General features: G+C 34.4%; 1 protein-coding gene across 4 annotated transcripts in view; it reads left to right on the top strand.

Annotated features, from left to right (window-relative positions):
• Positions 1 to 2,635: 2,635 nt before the first annotated feature.
• The window catches only part of LOC129267420 (fibroblast growth factor receptor 3-like), a 45,409-nt gene continuing 28,158 nt past the window's right edge, over positions 2,636 to 19,886 (top strand). The window contains exons 1-4 of one of the 4 annotated variants that reach the window (XM_064103469.1): positions 2,636 to 2,766; positions 5,087 to 5,152; positions 5,734 to 6,042; positions 13,388 to 13,717. In XM_064103469.1, coding sequence (XP_063959539.1) covers positions 5,089 to 5,152; positions 5,734 to 6,042; positions 13,388 to 13,717 — 703 coding nt within the window. In that variant the 5' untranslated portion in view covers positions 2,636 to 2,766; positions 5,087 to 5,088. Of the gene's footprint in view, positions 2,767 to 4,828; positions 5,153 to 5,733; positions 6,043 to 13,387; positions 13,718 to 19,886 lie in introns of all 4 variants that reach the window. The other 3 variants (XM_064103468.1, XM_064103470.1, XM_064103471.1) reach the window with 3 other exon arrangements.

Below are 19,886 nucleotides of genomic sequence, written 5' to 3'. Positions count from 1 at the left end.
TAAGAGAAAAATTACATGAAGCAGGAAGGGACAAAGATAAAATAAGCACAGTCATGAAAATGAAAGGAAACTACTGGAAGGCAATTTTAAACAAATCGGTTTTTAGAGCAATTTTGAAATTATCGATATTTGAAATACTACGAATCGAATATGGCAACTGATTCCACAAGGATGGTCCCGCATGTGCAAATGACCAATCCCCCCATGATTTCTTAGATTTAGAAACTGTAAGCAATTTTGAATCGGAAGATCCTAAACGTCGAGGAGGATTGTATGGCATCAACAAATTAACATTATATTCTGGGGCAGATCCATGGATACAGTGAAAAACTAACAATAATAACTTAAATACAATACGGTACTCGATGGGTAACCAATGCAATGAGGACAGAACCGGAGTTATGTGAGTGAGTAGTATCCACCGACCTTATGTAAGAACTAATGTATCCCTAAATTCTTTCATAACAACCTGTATCAAGGAGTGGAACATGTTACCTTCTGATATTAGGAACTGTACAACTCTTTATCGGTTTAAAGTGCAATGTAAAAAATACCTCTTTGACAATCTATTATCTTAGTTAATTTAGAAAGTTTTTCTTCCATAGAGTCTATTATGTTTTACATGTATCTCGTAGTTGGCCATCCTAGTCATGTGTGTTTGCGTGTGTGTGTGGGTGTGTGTGTGTGAGTGTGTTTGTGTTTATGCTGACACTTGTTTAATGTACATTTTGTACATATTTGTAGTCGATATATCTGCTTATTATGTATTCTCCTTTGTCATTTTATACATTTAGATCTACATCTTATTTAGAGGTATAGGACCCCACTCACCAGCTGTGCTTCTTCGGGGTCCTAGAAAACCGTTCATATTGTATCATGTATTCTTTTGTAACATCTGATCATTGATTTGTACTCATAATATGTCTGGTTTTTTGAATAAATTGAATTTGAACTTGAACTAGAGCGTCTGATAAGGGTAACAATACGGGCTGCAGAATTCTGTATTATTATTATTATTATTAAATTATTACATCAAAATGGAAACACGTAATTTTCACATGTATGAAAAATGAAACAATTATGATTTCATGTACAGTAATAACATATGAAAAGGGAAAGTGGGGATGTGACATCATCAGCCAACCTAATGAATATTCATGATGATATGCATATAACTGTTTTCACAAAATATTGATAAACTTAAAAATTCAATTACTTCGTTATTTGTTATCCGATTTTAATGAAATTTTCAGCATTTTGCTCTTTTAATCTTATTATATTTATTTCGATCTAAATATTTCCAGCCCGGACCATCCCTTTAAGAATCGTGTCGTCGGTGACCGTCATGAATACATTTCGTTAATCTATTGTATTGAAATAAGATTTAAAAAACAATAATGGCCTAAGAATGGGTCCTTGTGGGGCTCCCATCGTAACTTTTGATAAACATAAAGTGGTCCGTTTGAAATAAAGTTTTGGGTTTATAACGGTTCGTGAAATCAGTGACGAAACGTAGTTGACAAACGCTCGACGACCCTATGCTGATCGTCAACAAATGGATGGGAGCGTGCAAATGTAAATGTTGTGGCATACCGGGCACACTTCATGAGGAGGGACAACAGTTTTGACATGTTGAAATAAATGTCATCACTTCTTTCTGAAGCACTTTCTTGTGAATAAATGTATTTATGCCAAAAGACAAAGGTCTACATAATTCTGCCATGGGGGGATTCTCCCTCTGTTTTTTTTTAATGTTATTAGTAAAGACTCGTTGATATTAAGCAAATGATGGCTTACTTATAAATCACTTGATTCAATTGATCATTTGATTTTTATTATTTTTATTATTATGTATAATCTTTTGTAAACGCTATTACTCATTTTAATCTACACAACTTTTTTCTTTGGGGTGGAATTCCACATTTAAAGGGACACCCAATGCTGAAAATAATCATGTCTAAATAAATAAAGTCAAATTGTAGAAGCAATACCCCGACAGTTTCATCAAACTTTAATAAAAAAGACAATATAGATTGGCTAGTGATGTTACATACCCACTTTCCCTTTTGTCACTATATAAAAAAAAAACTACAACCAATCCATGTTTTCATAATGTGTATAGCACGTCTCCCTTTGAATGAAACAAATGAAACAACTTTCAGTCATGATGATCTTACACAGTAAATTAGACATCAATCCTATATTTTACGTTCTTTGATGATAAAAAAAGGAAGAGAAAACATTTCGGATAATGAGAAATTTTAGAGGGGAAATCTTGTAACACCGAGATAATGCAAACCTTTGAAATGTCAAAACTTTGTTAGTTCTTCACTGTTTGTCTGATTTTATTATTTCTATTGAAACCGTAAAATTTCAGCTTGACTCATTATCCCTTAGTTAAAGGCGATTTTAAGATCCCTCACAAGAAAATTTGAATTTGCTGTTCACTAATATATTATTGTGAAGTATGAAAACTTGTTTAGAAAAACCAAATGATTTTTTCTTTACTTTCCAGGTTGCATCTTGCTCAGTTATAAGCCCGACTATATCTGTTTAACGCCCTCTTTATAACATAACAAACGAATATACATGTATTATATACCTTTATACTGACTGGAGATTCAACGTTGAAATCAGGAACACGAGAACAAATTGTTTACATTGACAAAATGAATTTAGAGCTCGTCGAACTTCACTGTGCTCACCAAACATACCCAATAGGTAAAGACGAATAGAAACAAAATGTATCGTTGGTAACTGGATAAGGTGAGTTTTTATGTACTATTGTGTTTAGTGTGTGGTAAAATATGATATGAACTTATTGTTTATTGTAATTTGGCCCAGAAAAAAATAACAAGCGAAAAAGGGGTTGTAAGGCTCGAAAATTAACAACATTTCGTTAATTTTGGTAAAATTTCTACATTTTAGTATACCAACCTAATTTCAATGTGTTGTTGCCTATAAATGGTGCGGCACCGCTTCTCAGGGCCATGCTTCAACAGAGCTGATTAGGATGATATCACAAAATACTGCACTGAACAAATTACATGAAGTTATGCCGAGACTACGTTATTTTTTTCTGTTGGAAATAAATCCTCTCCCAATGCAAAAGGATACTGATTTCAGGTATAATGATCTTGGTCTGTACTAAAGGAACTTTCACCAAGTGATATTCAATCAAAGGGCTCGCTTTGAGAAAAACGGGACGTTAATGTGTTTGGCACGATTAACCTGCACTGAAAAGGGATGACAAAGGCTACATGAAACACGAGCTGATGTACAAAATCGTGTACCCCCAAATGCCATACATGACATGAGATTTTGCTTTATTTAAAGATTTTTTTTTTGTCAAGAGCTACAGTGTTATCGGTAGTGGTATCATGCAATTTATTTATTACGTTAATCAGATAAGCTGCCCATGCAAGGTTGCTGAGATGGCGATTACTTCAAAACCCTCCTAGAAGTTTAATTAGAATATACAAAACTTGTACATAACTTTTTATTTCTGGTTGATTAGGATTAACATCTCGGGAGTAGAAAAGTTGAGAGCCTATAATGATGATCAATAGTCCATGACAATCTTGAAGAAAGGCAGAGCCCACTTAGTATAAGCCATTTTTATAATGTTTGTGTTCCATTTGACTACTTCGTTAATATAAAAATGCAGGGGGCTGCAAAAATGAGGGGGGTGTGCTGGGTGAGCTTCAGTCCCCCTTTTTTCCAAACCGTGTACAAAAACGTAAAAATTGCCACCTAATCGTGAAAATATTTCAACGATTCCAATGCAATTTTCAACAAATCAATAGTAATCATTGGTAATCTCTCGTAAATGCTTTCAATATAATGTATGTCCTTCCTTTGAAAAACTAGATCTTGGAGATGAGCTTGACTTGGTCTTAACCATCTGTAGTCAAAACATTTGGCTAGTTATGATCGCCTGCGTTCGCGGAACGGGGGTGGCCGCACCCTTTCGAGAAAACCGGGGACTAGAGATTTTCACGAAAGGCTGTGTTTAGAAGTTTTCTTAACCAGTCGTTTCTATGAAAATTATTCATCAAATGCTAACAACAATATAATTTTCATAGATTATTAGCAGAGGCGTACAGATGGGGTGTTTGGGGCGCTTGCCCCCCCCCCCCAAAAAAAAGACCCCTCCCCAAAAAAGAAAGAATAGAATGAAAAAGAAATAAAAGAAAAAAGATTGAAATATAATATCATTTTGTAGTCATTTTTTTTAGGTCAAAATATGAAAAAAAAATGTATTTTTTTAATAATAATGTCGGATTTTTTGCTTGCCCGCTCACAATTTTTTTTACTAAACTTTGCCCAATATCACATATCTGATTCCCTTTAAACTTTTGGACCATTACGCCACTGATTATTCGGAGAAAAGGAGAGAGCTTCCAGTTTATCGTGAAATAAAATTGCATAATGAAGTAATTCTAGAACTGCCTCCCCCCACAATTCCACAAAGATAAATTGCAATATTTTATTGAGCACTATATAAATGTTGCATATTGTTATTATTATAGCGTATTCTATTCTTCATTAATTTGCATTTGCAAATTTGAGGGGGGAAAATATTGCATTTTAAACAAAATTTATAGCAACTTCTGAGCTTGTATTTTTTTTCTTTTCTCTTTTCTTTTATTTGTCTTGAACTGAAGCAAATTACTTTAAAACTTACTTTCCATCGCAAGCTGCTAGTAGTAGTATAATAATTTCCATGTACTGCAACCTGGTCGCCGCACATCCATCGCCCAGATTATTGAAAATAACCATAAAATGAAAACGCACAAAAATATGTTTTTTTTCTTTCCTTTCTCAGTTACACACACGTCTACACACACCCTCACTTCACCTATAGGCCTCCATATCCTCACACAAACTTACACAGACACACAAATAAACTATTGGAACAAGAGACTACTGATCAGCACAGCCTTCCGGGAAAAACTCCCCCGGTTTTCTCGATAGGGTGTGATCATCCCTGCTCCTTGAACGCAGACGATCGTCACAAGTCAAAACATTCCATTAGCAAGAATCAAATCATAATACGAAGAGAACCACATGTTGCTTACCATAGACATGACCATGACGATGGCTGGCCTGGTTTTATTACGTGGATTTGCTGTTCTGCTGCTTGTAATTGGTAATTATCTTGAAGTTAGTTAATTGATTAAGAGTGATCGAAAGGACGAGATTTCATTTTTACATCTGAGTCGTTGATCAGCAACTAATCAAAATGAGGGATTTGTTCAAAATGTCTGTGATTTGGTCTGTGAGACACAACATTTTCAGATTTTAGCTAGGCAGCTCTATCTCCTAAACAATAATCTTTAGCATATAAATCTTTGAAATATAACCTGGGGGAAAAAAAATCGTTTCGGTAATTCGAATATATCATATAATTATGCTGAGGTAAAATTGATCTGGTACTCATACTTTGATTTGTATCTGTATTTGATTTGTCATGGAAATGAAAATAAACTTCTTGAATCTTGAATGTTAAGAACAATTGCATCTAACCAACGGTCAATTTTATTACTTGGTTAGGTCAGTGTTTGCAAGGGAAAGACTTTCGAGTTGTCAAGTTAATACTTGGCAACCAAAGCTTTAAGCAATACATTGTGAGAGGCTGAGGATTGTGTATTTTAAAACGATTTTGGCACTTTACCACAAGTACCAGAAAATCTTAATTAATTTGTTTATTTCTCACCCACTTTATTCCAGGAACAAATGGGCAAACAGCAACTGTAACCGGTACTTCACTAGCAGCAGCTGGGACTGATGCCACACTCACATGTGATATTACAGGTGGAACAGTACCTGTAATTTTATGGGTAGATGACAATACAGGTGAAAATATCTTTGCTGGAACAGTCCCTATCACTGATGATGAAAAGTTCAAAAACTTTGATGTAACTACCCTGACAAATATACAATCAGTGATGACAATTTCTAGTGCAGAAGTAACAGATGATGGGATCTATAGATGTGAAATTCAGGGCACTGATGGTAGTATGGACTTTGTGGTGGAAGGTGAGTAAAATGCAAAGCATGTTGTGAATTAGGCCTACTTATCAAATTCCATTCAATTTTATAATGTCAAGAAAAAACTCCAAATGTTTGAAGATAATTTACAGTAGTTAGTCCTGTATAATGTGTTCTGCCTGACATCATAAGTAGTTTTCGACAACACGGTATCCCGCGCGGCTGGCCATTGACTGACACCGGAAAGTGGAATTTAATTTTGATGTTCACATCTATTAAAGGACAAGTCCACCCCAACAAAATATTGATTTGAATAAAAATAGAAAAATTCAACAAGCATAACACTGACAATTTCATCAAAATCTGATTCAAATCAACATTTTCCTGGGGTGGAGTTGACCTTTAAGTGCTTGAAATTGTTCTTACTGCGATCCTTGCAGTTAATGGAACATGAAAAGTAGTGAATAAAACAAATTTATGGATATATTACATTCTTATCAAAGACATTTCAGGCCCGTAACGAGGAATTCATGTATGTGTGTGTGTGTGTGAGGTTTGGCGTGCCTGTGTGTGTTATCTAAGTGGATGTGTGTGTGTGTCACACACACACACATCCATTTGTGTGTGTGTTGGGGGCTGGGTCTGATTTAGTAAACAGTAAACATTCTATTTTATAAGTCCCAAGCCTATATTCCGTTCCGATATTTTATACATTCTGACCGAATACCAAGAAACTAAATTTACAATGATATAAGAAAAAAAAAACTCATAATGTTCAACTACTGTCACAACAACCTTATACAAATGAACATCAGCAACATTAAGAACCTAAGCGATTTGATAACCAAATTTAATGGAAATATAAAATAATTTTAGAAATAGCAACTGAAATTAAGATATAAATTGGATCTCGAGATAAAATCATGTATAAAATCCATGAATCAAAGAATGCATGAGAAGAGGAAATAAAGATAAAATTGAAAAAAAGAAAGAGAAATGAGACAATTGAGAAAAGTAAATTAGAGCAATAGTAACGAAATACCAAATAAGAAATTAATTATGAAACACACACTACTAAAAAGACTCCCTGAATAAATAGGGCCTATAAAAGTTTACGTAGCACAGATTCGTCTCTTGCATGTCTGCATGTGCACATTATTGTTTCAAAGACAACATATACACCATGTATACTGAAAATGATTTTAAAATGCTAGCAAGAATGAGATTCTATCCGTAAAGTTAACAGTTACGAGTTCATTGTTCTAGCAAAGTGATTTGAATGAGTGAGAACTGCACAAACCTTTTTACATGATTGATATATTTTGCATTGTATTAAAAGATAAAGACGTTTTCATACATACACATGAAATATATAGAGAAGAAAAGTAACAGTAGCAGGAGTATAATAAAGTGTTTAGTCAATAATATAACAGTCTTTATAGGATTTATATTTTTTGCAGTATGCAAAACAGAAGAAAGGCAATTCCATATTCGTATCTATATGAGGTAACAGTAGCAAGTTTATAACACGGAGGATCTATGGTTATAATAATGTGGTCAACAATATAATGTACTGAAACAAAGATATATCTTTACATGATTGAAGGGGTACTCCAATGAAATTTTATACAAAAAACTAATTTTATGCTCTAGATTTCGACACATTTTTTTAGAAAATTATAATACAATCTACCCTTTCCGTTTGTTGTCTCTCTCCTCCAGAAGCTATGGAATCCACCAAGTCCCTTACTATCTATATCAGTTGGTCTGATAGTAAGTTATTTAATTATCTATCAATTCCCTCGTCTTATTTCTTAATGATACAAAATTACTTTATTATCACACACTCTAGATTTTGTTGATTGAGAAAAGAAAATCAGGTTCAGTTGGAGCTTTCTGTTTATTCACTTAATTTTACTCGGACGGGTGTAGGCTTGGAAGTTTTAGTATGTCCGTTTTCATGAGTTGAGTATTTGATTAGTTTCATGCTGTAATATACACATACTTTGATTCATTACAGAGATACCGCAATAATTTTAATGAATTTATCCATTATCTGTTTCTTTAAAAAAACAATGCAAAGAGAACAGATGTAATTTAATTTAATTTCAATTTACCTGTCCACATCATAATGTCTTAGTGTACCGATTTACAATATAGGAAAGGGATATGGAAAGACGGGCAATCAGGTCATATAAAATATAATGCATTTGTGTATAAATGTTTGTTAATATTGTCCTTTCCATAATAATTTCCGTGTTCATGATGTAAGATTTTGACTTTTGAAATTTGGATACGAATTTTGTTCTGTTTGGATTTGCAAAAAAAAAATCCTCTCATTGGTATTGCTCTTTTCCCTAAGCCGACTTTAGAAATATGAAATATGGCAGTACAAAAATTGGTACTGAAAAAAAGGAAAGAAATCTAAACCAAATGTTAAAAATGACAGACTGTGCCCACATTTTTTTAGCTATTTTCTTAAAAGCAAAAGTTGCTGACGCTGAATGTGCCATCATATCACAACTTAATAAATCCAAATCGCTGGCGTATACATGGGGAGATTTTTGTTCTCCCACAAGGGGGGGGGGGGCGGAATCCAATACAAAGAAAACATATAAATCAATAATAAATAAGTAAATGAATAACAGAAGGGGAAACAGGGAAGGGAAAGGGGTGAAATATATACAGGATTCTGGATATATCACAATATTAGATTGCCATTCAAAAAGGCATGAATTTTCCCACTTAAGTTATGTTGTGGTCCTTCTACATGTTTAGTTCATTATGCCACTAATCCAATTAGAATGAAGGCCACTAAGGAATACAAATTTGTGGATAAACTATAATAGGAGCATGGCCACAAACTCTACGTTCATAACTACTGATGATTACAAAGTCTTCCTCTATTTAGTAGGTGTCACGGAAATTTTCACAAAAATTATACATGAAGATTTACAAATCTCTTTATCGTGAGTTTCCCTTTTTTTCTTTTCGCATATGAGAACAAAGTAAAATGCAATAATATATTTTTTTTATGTGTTCAAAATCATGAAATACGATACAAAATGGCGTCCCGGACAGAGTCCTACGGGACATTGGACAATGTTTGAAATAAAAGAATTTCCCTTAAGATACGGGACACCTCGTCACCATGTGTCACATTCACACTTTCCTTTTTTTAATTTTATTACATGTAATCATAAATATTCCACATCTCAATAAGAGTGTGTATGATAATGTATGTCTTATGATAAAATACTTTGCAGCGATGAATATCTCATTAATTAGTCAGGCAGCATGTGTCATGATTTACCGGCTACTTCGACAATTTGGCTAAGTCTGATTTTTCACTTTTATGTGATTGGTGACATCATAAGGAACAACTTTCAACTTGGTGACAAATTTCTAATTGTTATCTTGACCATGTTAGTGGTCAAAATGGGTTACATGTATACAGGGGTCAATTTTTTAAATTGCCCCGATTCTGTCGAGTGTCACATCAAATTGTTTGTCTTGTAATACTAAACAAGGAAGTGTGCACAGCCATATACTCTTGACCTTCTGTTAAAAACTTATGACCAGAAAATGTCAAAGGTCAACGAACTTTCGTTAAATGGCAAATTACACTGAAGGTGTTAAGAAAGCTCATTTTCCCTGTGTTTATATGCATGTGTGTACTTTTTTTATTTTTATTTTGATAGGTCCATCGTCAGAAGTCCTTATCAAGAAAATATAAAGAATCAAGACAAGGTATTAGGGAAAGGTCAAAAGGTCAACAAACTTTCATTGGAAGCCAAAATACACGTCTAAAAGCGGTTAGAAGCTTAAAAGTCTTATTTTTCGTGGGTTCTTTATTTTGAAAAGTCTCTATCTAAGAAGACATTATACATAAAGGGGCCAAATGTGCTTATTTAGGAACAAAATAGATAAACAGAAATAGGCGTCGAATACATTCATTGTGGTATCATGGTATTGCAGGAATACCTTAAAACTACTTGGCAAACCCTTATGCCCTTAAAATCTTATCATCTTCATGATGTGATAAGCGCAACCAGCTCTTTCCGAGTTTTTTTATATTTAGGAATTCAATTCAAAATCAACTCGTTTTCAATTTACCAGTCTTTGATATGTAAAGAAGTATATTTCCTTCATTTTCTTTGTACAAATAATTTAATTAACAGAAATGATTGAAATGTATTTGGGGTATAAGTATAATACTATGTTAACAGAGTAAACACATCGATTGATCAGTGCTCCCAACTCCTAAGAAAGATGCCTAACATTTCATTTGGATTATCGTGCGAATAAGAAAATGAGGTTAGGATTGAGGATAAGTTGGGCTCCAATTGCTCCTCAATTAATTATAATGTATGACGGTTATACTATTTCTGACAAAGAGGCAACATCGTGCAGGCATGCTCATTGTAGTCATGGGTGTCCATTATGCTGATGTGATGTATTCTGACCATTACTCGATCTCTGGAGCCAAGAAGGGCTATACACATTTCTGGTGCATGTGCTGTTCTGAGCTTATCATTAGGGCCCTTTTGCATTTTGTAAAGTGAAATTCAAGGATTTCGTGAATACTTTTGGTCAATTATATTTATTTATCAGTAAAAATGCAAGTCTTCACAATTTCTGGGGGCAGCTGCCCCCCCCTTCCCGCTGTGGTATGGCCGTGGTTTTATGTGATTATTTTTTTTAGTAGCATCCAGGTAGTTTAGCAAGTACGAAAAAAAAAACAAGAACGACAAAAGAACCAAAAAAAAATATGCATCTATGCACATCACTATCGTGAGAACTGGTATTAAGTTTAGTTTTACGTTGTATGCTCTGGAAAAAACACACTTGATAAAATAGTACAAGCCGTGTAAATGGCAGCACATAATCAGGAATGTGTAGTCCTTCTTGGTTCCAGAGATCGAGTAATGGTCAGAATATATCACATCAGCATTAATGGACACCATGACTACAATGAGCATGCCTACACGATGTTGCCTCTTTGTCAGAAGTGATATAACCGTCACACATTATAATTAATTAAGGAGCAATGGAGTCCAACCTTTCATATCATCCTCAATCTTAACCTCATTATCTTATTTGTAAGTTAATCCAAATAAGATGTTAGACATCTTTATCTGGAGCTGGGAGCACTGATCAATCGATGTGTCTGTGCAACATAGTGCACATAATATATAACCCCATTACATTACAATACTTTCTGTTGATTAAAATATTATGTGCAAGCAAATGGATGAAATGTATCTTTACATATCAAAGACTAGTAAATTGAAAATGAGTTGAACTTGAATTGAATTCCTAAATATTAAAAAAAAACTCGGAAAGAGCTGGTTGCGCTTTTCACATCATGAAGATGATAAGATTTTAAGGGCATAAGGGTTTGCCAAGTCGTTTCAAGGTATTCCTGCAATGCCATGATACCACACTGAATGTATTCGACGTCTATCTCTGTTTATCTATTTTGTTCCTAAATAAGCACATTTGGCCCCTTTATGTATAATGTCTTCTTAGATAGAGACTTTTCAAAATAAAGAACCCACGAAAAATAAGACTTTTAAGCTTCTAACCGCTTTTAGACGTGTATTTTGGCTTCCAATGAAAGTTTGTTGACCTTTTGACCTTTCCATGACCGTGTCTTGACCCTTTATATCTTCTGGATAAGGACTTCTGACGATGGACTTATCAAGTTCGAAAAAAAATACACACATGCATAAAAACACGGGAAAATTAGCTTTCTTCTCACCTTTAGTGTAATTTGCCATTTAATGAAAGTTCGTTGACCATTTGATATTTCCGGTTATAACTTTTTAACGGGAGGTCAAGAGTATATAATTGTGTACATGTTTCTGTTCAGTATAACAAGACAAACAATTTGATGTGTCACACGACAGAATCGGGGCAATTTAAAAAAATGACCCCTATTGAACCCATTTTGACCACTAACATGGTCAAGATGACCATTAAAATTTGTCACCAAGTTGAAAGTTGTTCCTTGTGATGTAACCAATCACATAAAAGTGAAAAATCAGACTTAGCCAATTTGTCGAAGTAAAATGACACATGCTGCCTGACTAATGCACTAAATCAAATAATTATAGTAGGACAAACTTTGAAAAACATAATTTCATGTAAAAGAAAAAAAAACAGGTGCGGATATGACATCATCAGTTTGCCCTTGAATATTCATGAAGACATGTATAGAACGTTGACGAAATAAGGAAATTATAAATGTAATAAATTTGTTATTCCTTGTCCGAATTTGACAAAATTTTCAGTGTTTAATTTGTATGTTTTTTTTTCTGTTCAAGTGATACCATTTTCAGCATAAATACACGCACACAAAATTGCACTGGATTTACTTACTTCAATCAACGATCAACAGAAATGATGAAAGATTGAGAAGGAGGAAGCAAGAGGGAGAGTAAAAGAGAGAGAGAGAGAAGGAAAGGAAATTAAAAAAAAAGAAAGGAAGAAAGTTAATCTGATACCGGCCATGCAAACTGAAAAATAAGCTACGAAGTGAGTTCATGCGAATGTAATTTTTGTTAATTTCAGTTACAACCTAAGATTTAGATTTAGAGGCCTTTCCTAAACATAAGCTAAAGGGTAAGGGATATTATCATGTATAGTAATAATAATAATAATGAACCATTCTTTTATAGCGCATATCACAAAAAGTAAATTTAAGTCCCTATGCGCTTGAAAGAAGAAAAGAAAAAGAGAAAAAAAGAGAAATAGATATATGGTCAGTGTCATATAAAAATGAAAATACCTTGGCACAAATTCAAAAAAAAATTATTATAAAGAAAGAAAGAAATGTGTCTTTAAAAGACTCTTAAAACTCTCAATTGTATCGGCAAGTTTCAGGTTAAATGGTAACTTGTTCCACAGCTCTGCTGCAGCGTGTTGAAATGACCTCGCACCATAGAAATTTGTTAACACCGACTGGGAAGCCAACTGACATTTTGATTTGGAACGTAGATTTCTTGCAGGATAGTATTTAGTAAATGTATTTAGTAAATGGATTTAGTAAATGGATTAACCTGCATTATTCTTTCTCTAGCTGCACCAAGTGTGACATTGACTGATCAGTACCTTGGTAAACCATGAGGATATGTATGAAGCAAAAGGGATGCTGTTGATAATATCATTACCCCATTTTCCAATTTCTTAATTTTTACATGAAATCGTTATTCGGTGATCTGCATCACCTTTTAATTCTGTCAAAATTTTCTTTATTCCTATAATTATTTAGTTTTTTTAGGACCAGTATTCCACTTGTTTTCTGCAGGGTCCCATATAAAAGTTGGTATAAACCAAATTAATGTGTACTATCAAATCGTCACTTGCATATTTTTTTCTCTGATTTTAGTTCCAGGAACTTTAACTGGACCAACTGTAAGAAGTTTTGTAAGTAGCAGTGGAGAGGATATGTATGAAGCAACATGTGAAGTTGTTGGAGGCAAACCACCAGTTAACATCACATGTTATCTGAATGGTGTTGAACAGACTAATGGCAATGGCAAGACGATAGTGCAAACACACCCAACAGCACCATCTAATCCACCATTATCTAATACAAAGAGTGTGTTCACATTCCCAGCAACTCAAGAAAATCATTTACAGACTTTGGAATGTCGGGCTACTGGCTATCAGCTTACAGAGCTGGAAAGACAAGAATCAACAGATTTAGATATTCATAGTAAGTAAGAATAGTCGTTTTCAAAGTCGTTTACATGCGACATGGGGCAGTAGTCATACTGTATTAAAGGTTGCATATTGTGTTATGTCACAAAATGTCTTAAAATTATAATATAATGTGAAGTAAAACTTTTGAAAGAAATAGTAATTTCATTTTTTGGAGTGAATGGAAGAGTTGTCATTGCCTTACATTACTATGAAATCACCACTGCGGCCAAAATTCGTACCAATCTTTTAAAAGAACCTTCCGGTTTTCAGAGATCGTTTGAAAAGTCTCTTTTCCGAGATAGTTACGTTTACCGAAGCGTGAATCAGTGCTGAAAACCGTCGCCCTGTGTAGTCTTTCTCGGCTGTTTTCAGACCTTTATGTCTGTGTGTGAAACACTCCGTAAGCAAGAGCGGTGAAAATACTAGTCTAGTTCTAGACGATTTTAATCGAAGTATTTTCACCGATATATACGTACTATCCCGCGCGTACGCCCAGACGAGTGTGCGTGAAAAACCGAGAACCTACGAAAGACCATTAGTGCCACGGAGAAAAAAACCCCACACTTTCTACTAATCTGTTATAACAGATTACGGTATTTCTACTAATCTGTTCTACTAACAGATTACTAACAGATTACAGTATTTCTACTAATCTGTTCTACTAACAGATTACTAACAGATTACAGTATTTCTACTAATCTGTTTAAACAGATTATAATCTGTAATAACAGATTACGGTACTTCAACTAATCTGTTTAAACAGATTATAATCTGTAATAACAGATTACGGTATTTCTACTAATCTGTTATAACAGATTATAATCTGTAATAACAGATTACGGTATTTCTACTAATCTGTAATAACAGATTACGGTATTTCTTCTAATCTGTAATAACAGATTATAATCTGTTATTACAGATTACCGTAGTCTGTTACGTTCTATAATCGAAAATCATGTTGTTACAAATATAACTGATGGCCGGTCAAGCGTGCAGGACAGGACATCTGGAGCTGCATTATAGCTATACCCTTTTACATTTTCAATGTCGCTAACGATCCTTTGGAACAGGACCTTCTTGTGACAATGGAATGTGAAGGCTTGGTTCGGAATTATTTTATTTTAGGCTATAATTACAACGAAATCATTGCTTCTCTTTTATTCAATCACAATGTAGCGATAAGCAAACGAACACTGAACAGAAAGTTGCGAGCCCTTGGTCTTTATCGTCGTAAAAACCATACTGATGAGTTAGATGTAGCTTGCTTTATTCTACAGGAACTACAGGAAATTTTGAAAATTAACGCGACCAAAATGCAAATTAATATTCCCTCTTGGCATTAATTGCCAAAAAACTGAGAAAAAACAAGTTAAAAGGAACAAAAACAGTGACTTACCTCCGCTGTCGCGCAAATTCACTTCCCCGTTTTATCCGATCTTAAGTACATAAACATATGGCTATTGAGTCCCCTGTACAGATCGCGCTAGAACTTCGGTCTCTGTATTTGGTGAGTGAAGCCAACGGAGTTCAGCTGAACAACCAACATAACAGAGACCGAAGCTTTTGGTCTATTCCGAACCAAGCCTTCACATTCCATTGTCACAAGAAGGTCCTGTTCCAAAGGATCGTTAGCGACATTGAAAATGTAAAAGGGTATAAGCTATAATGCAGCTCCAGATGTCCTGTCCTGCACGCTTGACCGACCATCAGTTATATTTGTAACAACATGATTTTCGATTATAGAACGTAACAGACTACGGTAATCTGTAATAACAGATTATAATCTGTTATTACAGATTAGAAGAAATACCGTAATCTGTTATTACATATTAGTAGAAATACCGTAATCTGTTATTACAGATTATAATCTGTTATAACAGATTAGTAGAAATACCGCAATCTGTTATTACAGATTATAATCTGTTTAAACAGATTAGTTGAAGTACTGTAATCTGTTATAACAGATTAGTAGAAATACCTTAATCTGTTATTACAGATTATAATCTGTTTAAACAGATTAGTTGAAGTACTGTAATCTGTTATAACAGATTAGTAGAAATACCGTAATCTGTTATTACAGATTATAATCTGTTTAAACAGATTAGTAGAAATACTGTAATCTGTTATTACAGATTATAATCTGTTTAAACAGATTAGTTGAAGTACCGTAATCTGTTATAACAGATTAGTAGAAATACCGTAATCTGTTATTACAGATTATAATCTGTTTAAACAGATTAGTTGAAGTACCGTAATCTGTTATTACAGATTAGTAGAAATAGTTTTTTTTTTCTCCGTGGCACTAATGGTCTTTCGTAGATATCAGCTCAGCTCGGCCAGAGTCAGGGAAGGATTTCTAGCTACCTATTAAAGTTAGTGCTAGCGGTACATGACAGGCCAATATTTTTGTGATAATTTTCGTGTTTTCTCTTTCTTGCATGGTATTTGCAAGGGAGTAAAACAAATATATAAATTGAAGAAATGGAAAAGAAACGAGTGGAGTAGGCCTGTATACGGAAAGGCAATGGAGGCTGAATATTAAAAGAAAAGAGAAAAGGGAGATTAGTCGAAAGATGAAAAGGGAATACTGCATGAAGGAGGGAAATGCAAGGAGTGGACATGCATATCCCTTTGCGTGCGACGGGCTTCCACAGAAGCCCAGCGTGTCGTTCACTTAGCTACGACGGGCTTCTACAGAAGCCGAGATTTGTTTGGTTTAATTCGATGAAGTTTTTCAGCTTTTTCGTAATTGTTATGTACTAGAACCTCTGCCACTATTTCCTTTATAAACCTATTTCGATTACCAAATGAAAAAAATATACAGCTACGTGGAGAAAAATCCCCAAAATAGGAAATCATTTCAACTTTACCCAATTTTTTCGTTGGAGTCAGACGGGGAGGATAAATTTTGTGACGTGCACGTACGCGCGCGCACTAGGCCTGATCACGTGATTTGTTCTGATCACGTGATTTGATCCATATCGTTCTGAAATAAAAGCTAAAATCTTTTCTGCAAGATCGTCACGTAATAAGCTACGCGTTTATTCACCATTTTTGTCTTATTTGTTTCATCAAGGAGATATCACTCTAGATAGAATGATATCTCCTTGGTTTCGTCGATCGATTGTATTTTCAGAAAAACAAAAAGTTTGTAATGTCTTATAGTACTTTGAGCTGATCTCGGTGCACTTTTGAACTTTTTCCCTCCCCATCATCCCTCTTCTCATTATTTTTGTCTACTATTCTGAAAAAAAGAGAAAAGAAAGCAGTTTAGCACACCATTCATCTTATGCTCTTTACAAAAGGGAAACGTCCATGTAGTTCACGATATCGGGACTACCCAAACAAAATAATGTCTGGGCGGCCACTCAAACAAATTCCTTCCGAAAAGAGCAGGATACAGATGGTCAATTAACGCCCCGAACAAAAGGAAGATTAGTGTTTATCGGCAGGATTACCTATTGAATGCTTTTCGTACTTAGCAATACAAAAAGTTTTTATGAATACTTTTTTTTCGACCAACATACCGTATCTAAAGAAAAACAAATTGTCTCGATTACCGACAACACAGGTGCTTATGACGTCGGTCAGTGATTCATATTGCATAAAAGCGCTTCCCCTGGGTGATGATGCATATATAGATGAAAGAAGGATCATTTAGGGAAATGATAGAAAAAAAATGTTCAGATGTCACTGAGAACGAGAGACAATGAGAAACAGAGATAAAAGGGGAAAGGGGGAAGGGGAATTCCATGAATATTTACTTAAACGAATAACAACATGACTTTATTTTTTGTTAGATTAATTTTTTAAAAATCCCAAAACGTTTGTTTGTCGCAACTCGGTCCTTATTATTATTCTTGTTTGACCTAGCCCCCCCCCCCCGATGGAAATGTTCTGACCTACACTCTAATATTGCTTGTTTGTCTCCTCTCTCCTATTTTCTGTTTTTAATTGCGAGTAACGCGGTAGAAAAGATAAGAATAAAGACCACTTGGCCAGTTTTTCCTCCCGTTACGACAAAAAAAAAAAAATCGCATTTGGGGCGCTTCCCATGGTTAGCATCCAAACCATTTGGAAAAAGATTTGTTATACCGGGACAGCAGTGTTTGTTTATGGTGCAGGGTTTGAGCTGTGGGACGGGGATGAATCGGCTAAAAAAATATCAAATTTTTTTAATTCATGTCATGTTACAGAATGAATTTATAATAGATTAGTTTTTAGAAGCTCTTTATCTTATTCTCCTTTTTTCTCCAAGATGAGAATTTTTGCATTAAAACGTTGATGGAAACATAATCACTTCATGATAAAACCAATTATGAACTAAAAGTTTCCTCGCCTGAAATGGAGAAATACATGTAAAATGATAATATGAGAAATTACGTTAAGACACCCACTATAAAGAAAACAAGTTTGTCTGGCGTGTCACCCGACAGAACCCTCTCAATCCTACAAACTTTTATTCATGTTTGACCTACACCCCCCCCCCCAAAATAAAGGGTTAATAACGACCCAAATTTTATTAATTTTCCTACTTTTTCGCGAATTTCTTTCTTCTTTTTTTTACCGGCGAATAGCGTGGTAGAAAAGATTCATATAGAAAAAAAATTGTTTCCGTTACTGCAAACATTTGGGGCGCTTACCCAGCTGGTTAGCATCAAAACCAAAATATCTGATTTTTGAAATAAAAACAGGGGCCGCTGTGCGTTTTGATAATGGAGGGGTTGAGCTGAATGTGGGAGGGAGTGGACTGGCCAAAAAAATCACAAATTTATATAGACTTCGGATTTTGTGTACAAAGGGGTGAGGACTGAAACTTCCAACCAACCCCGCAGCCTCTGTACTATTAGATAGAACGATTTAAACGATAGAGATAAAAATGAATTCTAACTATTAGGAATGTTTTTTTATAATTTATTTATTACTTTGTTTTCGGTTGTGAAAACAAGGAGACAAATTAAAAATAGAACAAAACGAAAGAACAAATAAAAAAAAATACTTTTGATTGCGGATGCTATAATTTATTTAAAAAAAAATACTTTCTCTTACTTTCAGTAATTACTAGCATGGCTCTTTTTTAGTGAAAAGTAAAATAAAGAAAGAAATTTAGAAAGTGACAAGAAGAGAGTTGGGATGTATGATTTCAGACTTACAATTTTAGTCACTTTTACTCGTTTAACTTTTTGAAATAATTTCAGGATATTACAAATTGAATACCGGTGCGCAAACTTCAGGGACAAAATTATTTTATTATCATAGCTGCGTGGAAAATTGAATTAAATGAGACATATAATTTATGAAAAAATCTCAAAAATGTATTTTAGTGAAAGATTGAGGCCTCTGTCTTGCCATAACCCCAAGCCCCAAGTTCACAAAAAATAGTTTAGTCGTGCATTTTTATACGATGATCCTCATCATCATTTTGTCTTTTGCGAAAGATATCTAAACCTACGTTATCAATATAGAAAATGGAAGATGATATAAAATTTATATACAATAGTGATTTTAAAAGGTTTTTCGGGATATCAATTTGAGAAACGGGGGGGGGGGGAACCCCTAAATTTTCGACATGATGACCACGATGCAATTGGATGAGAGGCCCACAAATGCAACCATCTCCGATCAATACAAGTTGGCAAAATCGAGGCATACTCTCGGAACCGTTTCCGATGAAGAGAGAGAAGGGGAGACGTAAGATGTAATGTAAAATGACAGGTACTGAGAAGAAAAAAATAGAAAGGATTGAGGGGGGTGGGGGCGGGTATATACCTTGTAATCCAAATCGGGGAGAAGGAAGACGATACAGATATAATTTAATGAGAAGAACTCAGAGAAAAAAAGGTTGAAATAGGGAGGGGATATAGAAAGACGATAGATATAAGAAAGGGAATGAAAGCGGTAGAAAATACCGTTAAGTTACAGGTTAGAAACCAGAGAAAGGGAAAACGAGGAAATCCCTAATTGGTACCGTTTTATAAATACATGTAAATTTTTTATTGACAAACGCGCAATAATTTAAACAAATTTACCATCCGCCAGTCAAATAGGATTTTATCCCCTTCACTCTTTGAAATTGCAACAGGAAAACAGATCGAACACTGGTATGCAATCTTCAGGAACAAAATTATGTTTATTACAAACAATAATTCATGAAAAAAAGAAACCAAAGGCGATTTTTAGTG

This window comes from Lytechinus pictus, chromosome 8 (genome assembly GCF_037042905.1).
Source record: "Lytechinus pictus isolate F3 Inbred chromosome 8, Lp3.0, whole genome shotgun sequence".
NCBI lineage: Eukaryota > Metazoa > Echinodermata > Echinoidea > Temnopleuroida > Toxopneustidae > Lytechinus > Lytechinus pictus.
The sequence above is the reverse complement of the archived record's forward strand: the minus strand, read 5'-3'. Positions and strand labels throughout refer to the sequence as shown.